The 12,733-nt window shown below is 44.7% G+C and overlaps 2 protein-coding genes across 4 annotated transcripts in view; one reads left to right on the forward strand and one right to left on the reverse strand.

Moving 5' to 3' along the window:
- Nucleotides 1-12,299, forward strand: LOC117582857 (axin). 3 transcript variants are annotated; one of them, XM_034270926.1, is made up of 13 exons: nucleotides 3-1,098; nucleotides 1,174-1,218; nucleotides 1,888-2,098; nucleotides 8,312-8,687; nucleotides 8,755-8,990; nucleotides 9,052-9,750; nucleotides 10,179-10,313; nucleotides 10,406-10,502; nucleotides 10,573-10,707; nucleotides 10,767-11,025; nucleotides 11,086-11,230; nucleotides 11,290-11,646; nucleotides 11,710-12,299. In XM_034270926.1, the coding sequence occupies exons 4-13, from the start codon at nucleotides 8,586-8,588 to the stop codon at nucleotides 11,834-11,836; spliced, it is 2,292 nt and encodes a 763-aa protein (XP_034126817.1). In that variant the 5' UTR covers nucleotides 3-1,098; nucleotides 1,174-1,218; nucleotides 1,888-2,098; nucleotides 8,312-8,585; the 3' UTR covers nucleotides 11,837-12,299. The 3 variants fall into 3 exon arrangements, with proteins under 3 accessions (XP_034126818.1, XP_034126816.1, XP_034126817.1); XM_034270927.1 differs by lacking the exon at nucleotides 10,179-10,313 and having other exon boundaries at nucleotides 1-1,098; nucleotides 11,710-11,836; XM_034270925.1 differs by lacking the exon at nucleotides 1,174-1,218 and having other exon boundaries at nucleotides 2-1,098; nucleotides 11,710-11,836.
- LOC117582865 (DNA repair protein Rad51 homolog) overlaps nucleotides 11,252-12,733 on the reverse strand; it is a 20,120-nt gene continuing 18,638 nt past the window's right edge. The window contains exon 5 of the mRNA XM_034270935.1: nucleotides 11,252-11,262. The gene's annotated coding sequence lies outside the window, so the exon portion shown is untranslated. The remainder of the gene's footprint in view (nucleotides 11,263-12,733) is intronic.

Below are 12,733 nucleotides of genomic sequence, written 5' to 3' on the forward strand. Positions count from 1 at the left end.
TCCGCGGTCACACTGTTTGCCATTCAATAATTTTGTTTTGCTATTCAATAAAATCTATTATTTATAACAAAATATAAAGTGCTACACCGCATGCAAAGTGCTCACGCCCGAGGCATCCGCATAAATCGAGCAACACAACGAACACGCAACATAACGTCCAAGAAAACCGAACGGCAGCATCAGCAGCAGGTCCCAGCAACAGCAACATAAAATACACAAAATATAAAGAGGAAGCAGCAGAGCAGCAAGGCACGCATTGAAAAGTGTTTTAATGCTCGCGAAGAGCTAGTGGAGCGATTTAATTACATTATTAAAGTGTGCAGCAGCCAGCCCCACACCGAAAATGCTTTAGACAAGGCGATTTTGCTTGGATTTTCTCTCTGGCGAGGGACCACCAGACCCAGACCAGAGTTGCCAGAGGACGAGGATGACTCCTGCCATATAAAAACGCGTAAAATTCGTCCGAAAACACGCATAGTAGGTGGTCGGTTGGTCTTCTGTTGGCCTGGCAAATAAGTGGCAGGCAGAAATGTGCACAATAATAATCGCAATCGCCACCTAGTGCCAGCCAGCAGTGTAGTGCAGGAGAGGGGAAGGAGAACTCTTTCTAAGGAATTGGAATTGAAACTGGAGTTGAGCTGAGTGCTGATACTGGTACTGGTACTGGTGCTATCCACACGAATACGCCGGCGACGACACCGTCACAGCCATCGCCACCATCGACACCACCACCACCACCGCCGACGTTTGCCTTGTTTAGCATTTAATTCGGTCTCCGTGCCTCTGGGTCTTGTTATCATTTTGTTGTTTACGTTTGTCTGTTGAACTCTTGTCCTTCCAATTGTGCAATTTGCCATTAATTGTTAGTTAACAATAACCCTCGTTGAGCATACAAATCAAAATGAAAGCATCCTTCTCACATTCGCCATCGAAATCGCGTCCAGCCGTTAAAGCAACAATCAAATTACACCCGTCCAAACCCACCTCGTCACCGCCATTAACAATTGACGCTCGGATTTGCACGATTTCGCCACCAGAACCCGTACATTGTCATCCAAATTAAACGGAAAACAGAAGAACGGAGACACGAATCTATAGGTATGTATTTCAGTTCATTCCATACTTAAAGGCAAGACTGTTGATCGTTCTCCATGTGTATATTTATCCCTTTAGTTTGCTGTGTGTTCACACACGGTCCTTCAATCGCAGCTTCATAAGGTGGGAACCAATGAGTTTGGATGAGTGTTTAACCAACTGATGTGCACCGTGGAGATGCAGATCAGGAGTCTAGCCTCATCCTGTATACCTAGTTATACCTAGTATACCTTTAGTTAACGAATAGGATGCCTTGCAGATGAAGTCAATGCAGCAGGTGATCTCGAGATATCCACTGATTTGGCTACCTCTGTATTCTGTTAAGTGGCAAGCACTAAGCAAGCTAAAGTTAGATTTTGTTACTCAACACGATCGAGAATCCGAGAGATGGCTTTTCTTATATCAAAAATTGTCGAAATAACAAGGAATATTTCTATACAATGAATTGTCTTCTGTATACACTCCCTAGAAAGTAAATATAACTATAAATGGATGTATAAATAAGTAGTTAGTAGACACATGGATCTCCAAATGGATCTATAATTGGATTTCTGTATTGATCTCTCATTGGATCTCTCGATCTATATATGATAGGATATCTAGACCGATCTAGGATTAGATATATAGATAGATATGGATATAGATGGAAATTCTGATGCATTTCTGTGGTAGTAGTGCATTGGGTTAATCAATGATCAAACATTCTAATAGATTACATTCTTCTTTCACCGCTTTCAACTTCCAAAATACTCCGCTTATAAGCTTATAATAATGTTCTTCTCTTTCTTTCAGGTACTGCATCAATCAACTGTAATATAAGGATCCATAAAAATAGAAAACTTACAACAAAAAGAAGAGTCAAGCGGAGCGGAATGACTAGTTGAAAACTTCAACAAATTGGACTACAACACAGAACCAGCTTCAACAATCTTAAAGGACTTGCAAACGTCTTGATTTCATATTATTCTCAAGCGTTGCCCAATTCTCTTTTGTGTTTGTTTCGGTAAGTGCATTCAGTTCTTCCATGGTGTCCGCTCTGGTGCCCACAAATTATGCATATTACATTTTACAAATTAAGGCGTAAATTGGAACCACTCGCACGAGAAATATTCACAACTCCCCCAATCTCTAAACTAGCGACAGCGTGAAATCGAATTACATATCGAAGGGTTTTTCGCTGTGGTTAGTGTGCGGAGTGCTGGATAGAATTGTATTTACTTGATTGCGTTTGAAGTATGCGACTCGTATCGAATATATTCACTTGGAAGTGTTTCTTTTTTGCACAGGGGACTCTAAGAGACTCCAAGAGGGGTATATTGGAATCAATTCGTGACTGTAACAGGCAGTGGGCAGTATATACATTCTTTATCAGCATCTGTCGGTCTATTCCGTTTGAGGCATAGTTGGTAGAGACTACACTTGGTAGAGAAATCTGATGTTTTGTGAAGTTTTCAGAGGTATAACAGCGAATCAAGTTTGTCTCCGTACAGCTACCTCATATCGGGAAATTTGGAACAATTTACATATTTTTTCACGCCACTAAACAGCTGCATGTTTTGACCCCTGGAGTAATGGTAATATTATCTTCGTATAGACGTAGATATTAACAATAAATTTCAAGGGAAATCGTTTCCGTCTCCACAGAGTTTATGTTTATTCCTGATAGCCTCTTCGATACTCGAGTACCCGGTATCTTCATGTCGAGGTATCCATTGGTATCATTTTTACTCATACTCAGAACTAGGGCCAAGACTTTGTTTTTCCTATATTTTTCCTGTGCTGCAGGTCGCAGGTTGGTTTGGACGTTTCTATGGAAAATAATTCCAACAAGTTTTAAAGATTACTTTCTGTCACTTTGGATGGTTGCTTCTTATTGTTTTTGGCAGTGTTTAAATTAAAATATGGCCGATGTAGAATTTATTTTCTGCTCTACTGCTGTAAGAAATTGCGTGATCAACCAACGACAAGTGTAATTTATGCCCCAAACATGTTTATGTTTATTCACAGAAGCTTCTCGAATATTTACACCGTTTCTAGCTTTTATAAATGCCAGTTGGATGCCTTAAAGAGCATTTAGAAATAGATCCGTTTATTTGGTTTACACTCAGTAATATGAAACACAATGTGACTGTGTCTATTTCGATTGCAGAAACCACTAGAAGTACTTTCGAATGTCCGAGTATTTATTTTGCTTTGAAATTGCAAATGGAAATTTAATATTTGAGTAACCAATGAATATAGCAAACTAACTTGATATAATATAACCCTCAACTAGTTATTTATCCTCTTCTGAGCTCGAAATGGATATCTCACCCGAGAACATTCACTCTTTCCGTTCTGAACTGGCAACTGGCATAAACTTTGCCAACAACCAGCAAAGTGGCAGCGTGCGGCACTATTGACCTTCGTTAATAGTATTCTGTAGTCTGTAGTCTGTGGTAGTATTTTTGCCCCCAGTTCACAGTTCTTCACACAGTTGCCGTGTTCTATGGGCGCCGGTCTAGACTGCCATCAGACGCCATCATTGAGGAGCGGCAATGGCGGTCGTCGTGTGCCGCCTTAACCTCATTAGAAACAAATGAGGCTGCTGCTACCCTCTACGCTCAGGCAGCCAGGAGCATTGTTTTTCCAACTTATTTGAATTTAATTTCCATGCCATTCCACATTTCAGTTGTTAAGTTGTTCAGTTCTGTTTGTGCCCCTGTGCGGTGGTAGGAAATTCGCTGATGGGAAGGACTTGCACGCTGCTGCCAGCGAGTGGAGTGGAGTGGATCGGTGTGGAGTGGGGCGCTAAATGCAACCCTTGCCTCAGCCCAGCATCATTCATGCCCGTGTACATGGACCACAGCACAAAATCCCCACAAACTCTCCTTTGGCTCTGTTTATGTACAATGCGGACAAGCGGGCAGGCGGGCAGGCGGGCGGTCGCGCGACTGCTACTTGTGGGTGTGGGTGTGGGTGTGGACCTGCGCATATTGGTTGCACACACAATGACTCCTATTCCTCATAGTGCCGTCTCGCTTCGACTGCCGCAACCACGGACACTTTGAAAAGAACATCCTTTGTGTGTTTGTTGTACATGAAGCATCATTATGTTGGAGGTCGCACTCCGCCAAGGATCCCGGTCTGCTGCTCATCAATTAGGTTCTCGATAACCGTACATAAATGACGTAAGCATCCCCATCCGGCACGCAACAATCCGCATGCAACAATTGTGTGTGGACTCTGGGGGGGGAATCTCCGTGTGGGTGCGGGCAACCGTTTATGTACTGGCTACCAGCAGGCTGTACCAGGAGCAGGGGTGCAGCATGGCTGCTGCTGCTGCTGCGGCTGGCAACGCAGGGACTCCGGATTGAGCAGGACTCATTCATACATTCATTCAGTTTGACTTTCCAGCTTAACGCTGTCGCTGTTCCGCCGCTCGTGCTCAACGCTCAACGCATTGTCATTGTCGTCGCCTCGTACTTTGTTCCCTCCTTTGGCTCGTGGCTCGTGGCTAAGATTTGTCAACAATTAGTGCGGATAACAAGCTGGCGGTGCAGCTACCAAGGTGCAGCTCGACTTCTCAAGTGCCAGAACCTGTGTCGGCGTCTTTTGTAAGTGAATATTAATGTGTCACACAGCCCTACCGCAGGCTCTGTTCTGCTCTGATCTGAGCTTAGGCTCAGCCCTGACTCCAGTCAGTGCGTCGGGCACCTGGGCAACCGTCTGAAAAACAGAAGCAATGCCTCAGGCATTCGCAACGAAGCCCTCATCTTACGCTACACTTACCTGTCAATCATCAGAGCTCTCACTCATAACTTGTAAAGAATGGAGAGCCAGCAAATAATAATCCTGCGCGCCGTGTACGCAATCTAATAGGGATAGCAAAGTGATTCATCTGCCTTGATCCCCTGAGGCCTGTTCTCATTCCTTTGTTGTGCTGCCCGAAAATTGATTAGAGGGCTCTGTGTAATTATTTCATAATTTCCATTCAAATGCATTTCAAAACGGAACGAAACGGAACGATTCCGAAAACATTCATTCGATATTTAAGAGTGGAGAGAAAGTGAACTGATGCGAAACGCAAGGGGGAAGCATTTTGCAGAAGCATTTTGATATTTCATTGAATTATGTTTTCATGAAATCAGAGCAAAAATCCACTTGAGAGAAAGGCAGCCGAAGGCCATCTGCTCCAGGTTTTGAGAAAAGAGTTCGCTGCAGTTTTTTCTCGGCAAATACTGCGAAAATCTGTAAAGGTTTAAAGGAAAAGCGGGGGAGTTCGGAGAAAGAGTTGAAAATATGATGTGATCTGATTTAGTTTAGTTTCATTTATTTCTAATTTGTTTACTTTTACTGATTTTTTGCTGTAGCTGTACAGAGAGAAAGTTGGGAATCTAACTGACTGAAACTTTGTTCAAAGATTTGTTCTTTTTTGCTCTACGAGTGCAGAAAAACAATTTTATGTGCGAGAAATTGTTTGGATTCTGAAGTTACGTATGTAGTTAGAAAGGTACAGCTGGTAACGTGTGTTTTATTGGTAGCTACGTAAAAATATCAGCGAAAAATAAGGCAGGCCACATGGGATCGATCGGAACATATTATAAGAAAATGTATAAGGGTTTTACATCGTACATACAATGGTTTTTTTGGCTTGATCAACACTTCCAAAACTTTTTATCCTCGTAGACTGCTAAAAGTTTAATCATTTTACAGCGAATCGCTAAAAGGTTCCCCATACCGTGGATTGGGAATTGGGTATCTGAAAGGTACTTGGCAAACCAAAAAGAGCTTCCTTAATGGTTTTCAATGGAAACACAAGCTGTACACCATAAGCTCCGTCTTCAAAACAATTTTATTACTCTTCTGCAGCATACATTATTCGCCTAAAATTCCTACAACAATTTCGAATTAAACGTATGAAAGAAGAGATATAATAACACTTCTAAAAGTCGTAAAGCTATTTTATTCTAGGCTTTCAATTAAAGTCTTTCTTTCTTGTTGCCGTCGGGGTACACATCCAAAAGTTTGCCAAAGGGAAAGTACCGTCGCAGAAGAAGGAGATAAAATATGATTTGTTTTACATTTTTTTTTTTGAGTCGTGTTTTAACTTTATTTAAGATTTGTCTTTCGCAGACAATTATTAAATTTCCTCTTTGGATACTTGGCAATCTTATTTCAGTTATCTCATAGGTTGTTCAGTCCGAAAATCCTAAGCCGGCTGCTGGACATGCTGTTATGTAATTATCATTACTAGCATTTGAACCACTGACGTGTGTTCGGTTCGATTGTGGCAGCCAGATGAGAATTTAACGCTCAGCACCATGGCTTGTGTCTTGTTTTACATAAAGGTCAGAATGCATCTTAGCACACATGCCCTTTAGGCTCTCAATCTCTCTTCTGCCACAGTTCTTCCCTCCGATTCAAGAAGAAATAATCCAATTATTCATCCAATTCCACCAATAAATAATGATGTGAAACACTCGTGAGCAACTTGCACAAATATTTGATAATAATATGCAATGCATTGCCGCCGTAAACAAAGTGAGGAGAAGGAAGCAGCAGACTTTGTGTGTAGCTTGACTTAAGTGCTAAGACAGAGGCTAGTGCCTCTCCTTGGGCTGCTGCGCTCCTTTGCCGAAGATTCTTCCAGTAGCAATTAAGCCATTGAGGTCGTGTTTGTGGATCTTTGATGTTTAGGGCCTCCACACGGGCGGTGGCGGTGGCGGAGAGAAGATGCGCCTGAAGAGGCGCCGCGTTGATTCCTTTGGCCACGAGGAAGGCGTAGAGAGAGAGAGAGAGAGACTCTTGGACCTCAAGTGGCCGTTGCTTGTCCTTCTCCTAGAGGCGCCTACTGCACCTCAGTCGCTGTCGCTGTCTCTGCCCACCGCTTTCGGCTGTGTCGAGCGTTTTTAATTGTGCCTCTCTTTGTTCTTTTCGCTGTAATGGAGTGCTATGCAAATGGCGTTTTGATGAATTTCCTTGGCTCTTTCCCCTTGCTGCAGAGGGTGGTTGGGGAGCGGCGCTTTTGCTTTGAACAACATCCCCTGTTCATCCCCTTTTATCATTGCGCGAGTGTGTGTGTGTGTGTTGCTGTGTGCTTTGTGCTTGTATTAGTAAGTTCTGTGCTGGCAGGGAAGTGCTACCCATCCTTCATCCTTTTTTTTTTGTAGTTTTCTGCTTTGCTCTGTTTTTGTTTGTCGTCCTCGTCCTTTGTGACTTGTTGTTGTTGCTGTCGTTTGTCGCTGTCGTTCGCTGGCGTCGACAAGGGCTCCCTCGGCCACCACCGCCCAGCCACACCAATCCCTTTGACTGCTGCAAAAAAAAAAGAAACGAGGAGGAAAACAAGAAGAAAAGAGAATATTTTTGATTTACCAAAAGCGCGATGCGATGCGATGGGATGCCATGGGATGCTGCGATGCTGCGATGCGATGAGAACTTTCTAGTTTTTGCCTGCTGCCTGTGCGCGTCAGACAGCCGCTTCTGTCCTCTCGTGTATCCTCTGGACCAACCCCACATACAGTGTGTGTGTGTGTGTGTGTGTGTGCGTATTTCTTGTTCAAATTTTGTACATAATGGATTATTGTCCCTTCCCATTGCGCCCTCTGTGTGCCATGTGCCTGCCTGCCTGCTGTGCTGCCCCCCTGCTCCTGTGACTGCTCTGCTGTATTGGTCGATATCGTCAACCAATCAAAAGCGCCCTCAAAATGGCCGCCATTCAATTTCTTTTGCATGTCCTTTGATAAGATGTGAGCTGGCAGCAATAAGAGTGCTGGTCATTCAGCTGCCGCATCCTTGAGTTGCACTTCTTATAACCGATTATGAAGGGGATTATAATGACGAGTGGAGGGGGGGGGGCAACTCCAATTTGTGCTTGCAAATTGGCTTTTCACTGATGACTTGATTTCACTTGAATTTGCATTCATATTACTTTTTTGCTGCAGGGAATTACTTACAAGTTTCCTATAGCCAATATTTGCGGCTGGAAATTTCACTCTCACTGCCAAATCTTCAATGTCCGTCGGCTCTCTTGAGTTGATCCTCTCTGATGCTCATAATTGCGCTTCCAGGCGCTCACGAGGTGCAGCCAATGGAATAGGCCAAACGGCAAAAATAACGGAAAGCCACAGCAGCAGATCAAACACCAAGAATACGTGCAATAAACTTTAACATTCAACAGTTGAATAAATTAATAATAATCTATTATCAATATCTTTCACTCTCTCTTCTGTTGCAGGCCTTGTCTAATTGCCTTCCAAAAATTCGCAAACGAGCGCATCTTCCATGTCCCAGATATTTGAAAAATACGGGCGTTTGTGATTTTCATACAGAGAAACGTTCGTTAATTGTAGTAGGCTTAGTAGCGTAGGGTAAATAGGTAAATATTTAGCAAGAGAGTTGAGCCAGCAAACGGTACGGAAAAAGGAAGGGATTCTGTATTCTGCATTGTGCGTTTTTCGTTCTCTTGGCTGGCGCTTGGCACGACAATCGAAGCCAATTTAGTGTGTGGCATGAGTGGCCATCATTTGTCGGACATCCACCGGAAACATGATGATAATGAGTGTAGTGGGCCACGACCACCTGTACCCGGAGAAGAGAGCCGTGTTAAAAAGGTGAGCAATAGGCCTTCCCCTCCAAATAGGCAATACCCCATGCTTCATGGTTTACTTTATGCTACAGATGACCGAAGGGATAGCATTGGATACATTGAAGAATTCACCGCCATCCTACCTGAACTGGGCCCGCACGCTTAACCATCTGCTCGAGGACCGCGATGGCGTCGAGCTCTTCAAGAAGTATGTCGAGGAGGAGGCGCCCGCCTACAACGATCACCTCAACTTTTACTTTGCCTGCGAAGGTCTCAAGCAGCAGACAGATCCGGAGAAGGTCAAACAGATAATCGGAGCCATTTACAGGTGAGTTGCAGTGGGGATAGACTATTTACCTTTACTGTATGCTCTTTGGGTTCTCTTACAGGTTCCTGCGCAAGAGTCAATTGTCCATTTCTGATGACCTGCGTGCACAGATCAAGGCGATCAAGACGAACCCAGAGCTGCCGCTCAGCCCGCACATATTTGATCCCATGCAGCATCATGTGGAGACGACCATCCGGGACAACATCTATCCCACTTTCCTCTGTTCGGAAATGTACATTCTGTACATCCAGCAGATGTCCGCCCTCCAGGAGCGCTTCAGCAGCAGCGGTGCAACGGGAGGATCGGGCAGTGCCGGCAGCAGTGGCAGCGGCAGTTGCGGCAGCAGCTCCACTGGCGCCTGTGCTTTCCCGTCGGCTGCTGTCAAGCAGCAACATGCGACAGCAGCTGGCGCAGCTTCGGCTGCGACTGGAGCTGCTGTCTCGCCTGCTGGTGCCTTCATCAACCTGCCAGTGAGTAGCGTGAGTGGGCCGCCAGCTGGCACATGCAGTGCCAGCGGCAGTGTGTACGGCCCCTCGACCTCGGCCAGCTCGAGTGGCTCCATCAGTGCCACCGACACACTGCCACGCAGCTCCACGCTGCCCACGCTGCACGAGGACTCGGTGCTGTCCCTGTGCGATGACTTCGAGAAGGTGCAAATGCAGGAGGGGGCCAGTCGGGTGCCCGTCGACTACCCGATGCGACTGACGCGGGACCTACTAATAGCAACACAGAAAAGAAGACTGGAAATCCGACCTCCTGGGTATGTCTGCAAAGCGATCTTAGGAATATTTTAAGTCAGATTGAAGGACACCCCACACACTCCTGTGTTTTTGCCTTAATTTTGTTTAAATTATTTTCTAATGATTTCCTGTAATTAACTCTCTCATCATTTGTTTATTTTTGTTTCTTTTACTTTTCTTTTTTTTTACATATGAAAATTTTGTACATGAACGCTCACAAAACACACACACACACGCACGCCCACTCGATCCCTGCCATACGCATATCCTTCATACGACACGCGACTGCCCGATACTTGATGATTTCCATTGTGTTTTACGTTTTTGTATCATTTATTCCGACGATGATCCCACATATCCCCCGACACACATTAAATACGCTCCACATTATACGGCATGCAAACTGAACACTGTCCCCCGTACTGCATGCGTTTGTGAATGCGAGTAGAGCCCATGGTTATGTGTACACTGCGAGCACCAATACCTCGTATGTCCCGAATTCGCGTGTTGATTCGGAACGGGCGAGCGTTAGCTCTGGCGGCCGCACCGACTCCGACACCATGTCGCTATCCAGTTGTTCCATGTGAGTAGCTAAGCGAGCGGAACACTGCCAAAGGATGCTGGAAACCCACTGACATGAGTTCTATATTCCATAATTAACTCTCTACTTTGCAGGGATGGTCGGCCATACATACAACGCAGACACAGTTCGACGGAGAGCAAAGCGATTCGCCAGAGTGCCATGGCGAATAAGGAAACAAACACCTTTCAGGTAGCTAGCGCAAAAAACACACACAAAAGGGAATGGAACCTGAATTACACACACATTTATGCTCTTTCAGGTGATACCTCGCACACAACGATTACATTCAAACGAACACAGACCGTTGAAGGAGGACGAGCTCGTCGCTTTGCTGATACCCAAGCTGGAGGAAGTGAAGCGAAAACGAGACTTGGAAGAACGGGCCCGCCTTGAGGTAGCAATTGAAATCTAAAGCCCAACAAGAGAGAGATTTAAATCTACTTTAATTCACAGAGAAATCCTGGAGCTGCACTGTTGAGCAACGAAAGATCGAGCGCCAGTGATCGCGCCTTTGCCGAGGCGATACGGGAAAAGTTTGCACTGGATGAAGACAACGACCAAGATATACTGGACCAGCATGTGTCGCGTGTGTGGAAGGACCAAACGCCGCATCGCTCACCTGGTACAATGTCCCCTTGCCCGCCAATACCGTCGAGAAGACGAACAGCCACCCACGACTCGGGAATGGTCAGCGATGGAGCGATGAGCTTAAGTATGATCAAAGCCAATCGAGAGAGTAAATCCAATTAATAAGCAAACAAATAATCCACAGGTGGACACTCCATGAAGCACTCGAAATCCATGCCGGATCACAGTTCCTGCTCGAGGAAGTTGACAAACAAATGGCCTTCCATGAACACAGACAGTGGTATCAGCATGTTCTCAGCCGATACTGCTATGAAGTACAAAGATCCAAGGTAAAAGGAGCTACCTATAATATTTATTAGCTCTCCATTTGATCCTTCATCTCATTCAGCTCCCGCTCTGGTTCAAGCACGGCCTCAAAACTGGAGGAAGCGAAACGAAGACTGGAAGACGAGCCACGGCGCTCGCGTCGATATGCCCAACCGCAGCTACAGCTACAACAAAGCCACATGATGCAACAGCAGCAGCCGCTAGCTTCCTTCAGCAGTAGCAGTAGCGGCGGCAGCAGCAGCACCCTGCCCCATCAGCCAACATCGTCGGCGCCACCGCCTCTGCCGGCCAAGCCGCCAGAGACGATCGTCGTGTTTATGTTCTGCGAGGAGCCCGTACCATACAGAATAAAAATACCCGGAACTCAGCCAACCCTGCGTCAATTCAAGGACTATCTGCCCAGAAGAGGTCACTTTAGGTATGGAATTTATGGCATTTCATTCAACTAAAATGATTGCTAATTGGTTTCCCTTTTTTGCAGATTCTTTTTTAAGACGCACTGCGAGGACCCGGACAGTCCAGTGATTCAGGAAGAGATTGTTAACGACTCCGACATACTGCCCCTATTCGGAGACAAAGCGATGGGTCTTGTCAAGCCATCCGATTAGTGTTTAAGCATTTAGCGTAGATTTTGTATTAAGGCAGCAGAAGCGTGTGGCAGCAGCAGCGTGGGGGGTGTGCTTATGCAACTTAGAGCTAGGAGCTAGTAATTTTCAACCGGGAAATCAAAGGCTATATACATTCAATGGGCTTTTTGCAAGCATCACACTACTACGAGTACTCCTCTCTCTCTCTTCTATGTGACGGGGGGGAGTAATGTATTTTTCTGTATCTCTCAATCCACCCACAACACACACACACACACACACGCAATTGGAGCATAAATTTAACGTGCAACCCCCCAGCAGTCCAAGCAGCAGTGGCAGCATCAAGAGATTATAGGGACAGGGGGAACAGACACCAAGGAAGAGGAGAAATTTTATGCGTTCGTCCTGTATTCGGATTTGTTTGTTACCTTTATACTAACTACGGACTGCCTGCAATAAATTTTGTTAATATTTTTGTAATGTGCATTTTATGATATAATGATATTAACAAGGTTCTATTCAACTCGACGAAAAATCAAAAGATAATCTGTTTTATTTTTGTATAATCTATAAACACAACAAACACAGCATCATTATACAATTTATGTATTTATAAAATGTAATTTGTAATTGAGTCAATCTCACACCACACACACACAACAAATTATTGTCCATTAAAAAAAAAAACACCCATGGGGCCATAGGGTCACATTTCCTTTAGCGATCCTCCCAGCAGTGTACCAAAACGAAACAGAAATTGGTACCGCGAGGGCTGAGGCAGGATCGGTTGATTTATTTAAATATAAGTTTAACACACACATACTATACATATTTTTTTAAGGAACAACTGAAATAACCGCAGAAATATGCAAAATGCAAATAACGGATACATTTATTATATCAAACATATTTTATTTG

The sequence above is a fragment of the Drosophila guanche genome, unplaced genomic scaffold, assembly GCF_900245975.1.
Source record: "Drosophila guanche unplaced genomic scaffold, DGUA_6, whole genome shotgun sequence".
Lineage (NCBI taxonomy): Eukaryota > Metazoa > Arthropoda > Insecta > Diptera > Drosophilidae > Drosophila > Drosophila guanche.

Coding starts and splice junctions, on each gene's coding strand:
- LOC117582857 (XM_034270925.1), top strand. CDS start 8,586: ATGAGTGGCCATCATTTGTCGGACATCCACCGGAAACATGATGATAAT. Junction 9,751..10,178: donor CTGGAAATCCGACCTCCTGG/GTATGTCTGCAA, acceptor GAATGCGAGTAG/AGCCCATGGTTATGTGTACA. Junction 11,647..11,709: donor CCCAGAAGAGGTCACTTTAG/GTATGGAATTTA, acceptor CCTTTTTTGCAG/ATTCTTTTTTAAGACGCACT.